General features: G+C 39.4%; 1 protein-coding gene across 2 annotated transcripts in view; it reads right to left on the bottom strand.

Annotated features, from left to right (window-relative positions):
• Positions 1–206: 206 nt before the first annotated feature.
• The window catches only part of gfra4a (GDNF family receptor alpha 4a), a 308,249-nt gene continuing 302,455 nt past the window's right edge, over positions 207–6,000 (bottom strand). For both annotated transcript variants that reach the window (XM_047346216.1, XM_047346218.1), the window contains exon 8: positions 207–2,961. In XM_047346216.1, coding sequence (XP_047202172.1) covers positions 2,815–2,961 — 147 coding nt within the window. In that variant the 3' untranslated portion in view covers positions 207–2,814. The remainder of the gene's footprint in view (positions 2,962–6,000) is intronic.

Below are 6,000 nucleotides of genomic sequence, written 5' to 3'. Positions count from 1 at the left end.
GAGTAGGAATACTTTTGCAATGCACTGTAATTTGACTTGAACCTAAATGTTTTGTAGGAGGGCTTTTATAGTGCTATACTAACAAAGTGTACTCAAATGAACAGAAATCACCTTGTACGTTTGGATGTCTCCATCAGTACACCAACTGTAATAAAACCAGGCATCAGACTGTATAATATGAGTAAATTGGCCCTTTAAGACAGTTGTTTACATGTTGAATTACTTTTAATTCCTTTTGTAAAACACATTTCTGGTCTCATTTAGAAAAAAAAAAGAAAAACATGAGCAACACAGAGCATCACTTCTTGTAGAACCTGTGAAAACAAAACTTCTGTGCTGTTGTGACTTAATCAGGAACTAACGGAGTTTGGTTTTCTCGGGTTGAGCTCAATCAGGTCTACCGGCAGCTCAAATGTTTTACATTTTCAGCCTTTGTTACATCATTTGACAATTCACAGTATTATACTGAACTCAATGACAGAACTAAAAGTTACCCAAGACTCACACTCAGTATGCTTGACTGAAATGTCCACTATAAAAAGCAAATCTGTGTTTTTATAGTACGGTGTTTGGTTGTCCCATGCTGGGTGCAGTCGCCCAGCAGACCAGTGAGCAACTTGGGTCAGTGCTTTCATCTCATGTATAGCAGGGGTGTCTGCTCCTGGATCCCCGTGTCTACATCCCGCTGGTTCTTCATCAAAATGGCTCACAAACTCTTTTAAAGATATCTGTTGTCTTGGTGACAAGGTCCACATACATTTATAAAATATAAACTTGTCTCAATCTCTTGCTGCTTCACAAAACAAAATCACTTGATTGTTTTTTTTTTAAATATATCTAAAAAGGGACAGCCTCCATAATCCTTACATTTAAAGCTTAATGAATGAATGTGTGAAGAGTTCCCTTCCAAATTGGGGCATTCAAAATATACATCTACTTTACATTTCTCATCAAAAACCAGAAAACAAGCCACAAGTATTCACATTCAACCCTGCTGAATTGATACCAGCGTCAAAATGCAAAAAAAAGAAACAGGAGCAAGATAAAATAGAGAAAGCAAATTACTGAAAACTAGATTTAAACTTAAACAAAAGTTTTAGACCATAGCCCCAAAAACCCAAACAGAACTTTAAGTGTCAAAAAAGTAGTGAGTAGCCCCGCCTTTCTTAATGATTCATTTTTCAAATTTGGCATGCTTAATGTAAGTCTTCTCACAAGGCAGGTGGCATCCATGGTCTGGAAGTGACGTCCGTTTTTGTAAATATGCCTATGCATCCATCCCCAATTGTTTTATAAATGGGACTTAGATAAGGAGAACCTGTAGGATGCTTCAAGAGGGACGTTATTCTCCTGGAAGAAGTACTTTGTGAGATGGCGGTAGTGGAACTGTAGGCATCTGAGTTGGGCCTCAGTCAAGAGAGGCCAGTCACTGGGGCTTAAACTGGGTTGAGAAACTCCCTGTGTCTTCATGGACAATCGGGTGGATCCTCTGGTTCAGCACAGGTCTTTTTTGTTTTCTAACACCTACATTTTTTTCCCTTGATCCTTACATTCTATGAACAAATTTAAACTGTTTCCAACTGTGTTCCAAGAGTCCCTGCTTGTGCATCTCAACCAACCTGAAAGAGACAGGGAGTCTCACCCATGTGAATGCCGGACAGAAAATAATGTAAAGACAAATTTATACACAGATTTAAACTTTATAAGGCTACAGTTTTAAACCTTTGATCAGTTGATGAACAACCTGCTTGAGTTTAAATGGAGTCTTTATTAATTTGCCTTCTCAATTTATTCACTCTATTTCTCCTGTTGTTTCTTTTCGTATTTTTGCAGCTTGGTTCTGATTCACCAGAACAAAATGTCAAGACATGTAGTTTCTTTCCAAGTCTAAGGAGTTCGAATAAGGCTGTTTTAGTTTATAAGACTTTTAAAAAAAACAAATAAAGTAAAAAGGGCAATAATCATGGTTGGGCCCTGATTGATGAAATAAAACACTGACAGATCTTCAATTTTAACATAAAGTAATTTTAGAGAGACATTTTTGTTGTTTTTGGAACTGGACTCTTCGAACTTCAACTCAAAACACAACCACGAGTAGCCAAAGACTTTCACTGTGGTTTCACTTGGGTTATAACATGTGCTTCTATCTAACATTTCTGGTAACAGCCGTTTGAAATAAAATAGGTGGCATCAAAAATAAGGAGCGAATGGGCGGAGCGCTGCATGTTGATGAACACATACATTCCACCTTAAATCTTGTGTAAGACGTCATCCGAGAGAAGAATCTTAACATTTAATTTTTTCTTTTCTACATCAAGGAATGTTCAAGAACAAAGAAAATCATTTATTTGTTTTATTTTATATATATTTTTATATTTTGTAATGTTTTCGGTCACTGCGTTCTCAGTGTCTCTTCACTGTACACTTTTTAAACCTGTTGGGCTTTTTCTCTGTAAGTATGCACCTGACAGAAGTCTGTGTGTTTTTTTCTGCAAAATTTGGGCTGGTGCACAGCAGGGAATGATGTGTGGAACCTCTTTTCCCTCCCTGTGGTGCAGTGGTGGCACCCTCTCCTGTTGTCCAGTCCATGGTGTATCCTTCACAACACATTTACTCTGAGTCATGATTCACAAAAAGGGATTAGGTGGGATTCTCATGTATGACAGGGAGAAGTGAGTGGAGCAGGAGAGAATACCCTCTTCCCCTTCAACATCCTCTGACGCACTGGAATGGCTGTTTCTCTCTCGCACCCCAATACTCCTCCCCGTCGGTTCTGTACAGCTCAGTCCATAAAGGTCATTAAAGGGACGCCTCCTATGGTTGGGAGAGCAGCACCAGGATTGGCCAACCTAGAATTAGCAGCTTGGACAGGTTGACGGGTTCAGAGCCATGATCCAAAAGGCCCGGAGAGGGAAGAGTGGAATCTCCCTCATCGCTCCACAATCTGTCATTCCCGTTTATCTGAAAGAAAGTACACAAATCTTGGTTTCAGTTTTTGTTCTTCATGTTTGGATTTCATGTGTTTTTACAGTGCCTCACAAGGGTAGGAATACCCCTCAAAGTATTCCATATTTTTATCATGTTACAAACAATGATCAATGCATTTTGTCAGGAGTTTTATGAGGGTTAGGGGTAGACAAGCACAAAGCAGTGCATAACTGTAAATTAAAGATTTTCAACAACTGTTACCTGAAGGTTTTACATGCTTGTTATTCTGATTCTTCTAAATAAAATCCAAAACCATAGGTGTCCTTCAGAATTCACCTAATTTAGCAAATTTTCCACACATCTGGAATGTAATATCAGTTGTTCCAGCTGTTCTGAAAGACCATAGTAATTTATTAGAGAACATTAGAGAACATTAGTGAACAAACAGCATTATGATGACCAAGGAACACAGGTTAGGGTAAAGGTTGTTGAGAAGTTTAAAAAAGGCTTAGTTTATGAAATAATGTCCCAAGCTTTGAACGAAGAAATGACTACTACATCTTACAGACCACTGTTCAACCCATAATCCTCCAAACAGGTTGTTGACCTAGACTCATAGGCGGGGCAAAGAGAGCATTAATCAGAAAAGCAGCCAAGAGCACTATGGTAACTGTAGATGAGCTGCAGAGATTCCCAGTTCAGGTGGAACAATCTGACAGGACAACTATTAGTTGTGCACTCCACAGATCTGTGGAATGCTGCAGCACCTTAGCCTCAATGACTACAGACTTGTTGCCCTGACATCCCACATCATGACGGTCCTGGAGAAACTGCTGTTGTTCCACCTGAGTAAGCATACATGACCTTTCAGGACCCACGGTCTCATGTTCTGACCCTTCAGTGGGGTTGGGGTTAGAGGTAGGGTTGTGAGACTGACCCTTCAGTCTCACAACCTCTCAGATTGTGAGACTGAAGGGGTGTGTGTCTCACCAGGTGGTCGGCAGCACAGGAGCACTATAGAGGGCCATACTCTAACCATTCCCTTTCACTCTTTAAACCTCAGACTTTGAGCCCAAGGCATCTGCAGAAATACACAGACGAGTCTGCAGTTGACGGGTGTATCAGAGATGAAGAAGAACTTGAGTGAACTGCTTTGTGGCATGGTGTGGGACCAATAATCTTATTTTAACTGTGGACAAAATAAAGAGAATGACTGGAAATTTCAGGAGAAACAGGAGTTTGTCAAACACTATTTCTATAATGATAGAAGTAGAGGTGGTGGATGTGTAGAAACTGGAGACTAGAGACTTCCATTATCTGTTGGGCTAGCTATATCAGAGCCAGTTATGTAAAAAAAAAACTCAACAATCTGATAAAGAAGGCAGTCACTGTTTTGGGGGCACCTCTTAAGCCTCGAGATATGATTGTACAAAGAAGGATGCTTCATACAAATTGAAGGACATAATGGACAACCTTGAGAAACCTCTTCATGAGACAGTAAGTTTTTCACACGTTACGTTTTGTCACGTTACAATCAGAAACTGCAGTGTATTGAATAAGTAGTGCATGCATGTGAAGTGAAAGAAAGGTTATGTTTTCAACTTAAAAAAAAAAGATCTGAAAAGCTTAAATTTATGTTCAGCCACTTTTACTTACGTTTTCCTAAATCCAATCTAGTGTAACTAATCGTCCGATTTAATTAGTTAAAAACGCCAAACTATGTGCAATTCAAGCTCAGTACAACTCCAGCTGTTTAAGTTTAAGGCTTAAAAGGTAAAGTAAAAAGACAACTGAAGATGTTTCGTTAAAAGCTTGCTACAAGTTTTGCTCACTATTTGAATGTAAAAAGCAAACACTGCACATCAACCACAACACACCAGCCAGACAGCGAAACATGGTTGTGGGTACATGCTGCTGTGGGGCTGCTGTTTTTAGCAGAGATGAGGAAGTTGGTTAGAGTAGTTGTGAGAATGGCTGAAGCTAAATATAGAGCAATCCTGGAAGATAATAATAATTGAAACTATATATATATATATATATATATATATATATATATATATATATATATATATATATATATACATACATATATATATATACAATGCCTTGAGAAAGTACTCGGCCCCTTGAACAGGTCACCCTCTTGGCACATTTAAGGCTTCAAACATAAAGATAGAAAATTCTAATTTTTTGTGGGACACAATCGTGAAGTGGAATAAAATTTATTGGATGTGTCAAATGTTTTTGACAAATAAAAAACTGAAAAGTGGGACGTGCAATATCATTCGGCCCCTTTACTTTCAGTGCAGTAAACTTACTCCAGAAGTTCAGTGAGGATCTCTGAATGATCCAATGTTGTCCCAAATGACTGATGATGATAAATAGAATCCACCTGTGTGTAATCAAGTCTCGCACCTAAATGCACCTGCTCTGTGATAGTCTCAGGGTTCTGTTCAAAGTGCAGAGAGCATCATGAAGACTAAGGAACACACCAGGCAGGTCCGAGATACTGTTGTTGAGAAGTTTAATGCCGGATTTGGATACAAAAAGATTTCCCAAGCTTTAAACATCCCAAGAAGCACTGCGCAAGCAGTCATTTTGAAATTGAAGGAGTATCAGACCACTGCAAATCTACCAAGACCCGGCCGTCCCTCTAAACTCTCATCATGAACAAGGAGAAGACTGATCAGAGATGCAGCCAAGAGGCCCATGATCACTCTGGATGAACTGCAGAGATCTACAGCTGAGGTGGGAGTGTCTGTCCATAGGACAACAATCAGTTGTACACTGCATAAATCTGGCCTTTATGGAAGAGTGGCAAGAAGAAAGCTATTTCTCAAAGATATCCATAGAAAGTCTCGTTTAAAGTTTGCCACAAGCCACCTGGGAGACACACCAAACATGTGGAAGAAGGTGCTCTGGTCAGATGAAACCAAAATCGAACTGTTTGGCCACAATGCAAAACGATATGTTTGGAGTAAAAGCAACACAGCTCATCACCCTGTCCGGAGAAATATTCCGGTGAGGTGGGAGGTTGTTGTGGATTTTTGTTACAATGCTCCTTAGTATTTA

This window comes from Girardinichthys multiradiatus, chromosome 19 (assembly GCF_021462225.1).
Source record: "Girardinichthys multiradiatus isolate DD_20200921_A chromosome 19, DD_fGirMul_XY1, whole genome shotgun sequence".
Lineage (NCBI taxonomy): Eukaryota > Metazoa > Chordata > Actinopteri > Cyprinodontiformes > Goodeidae > Girardinichthys > Girardinichthys multiradiatus.
This window is presented reverse-complemented; position numbering and strand designations above follow the sequence as displayed.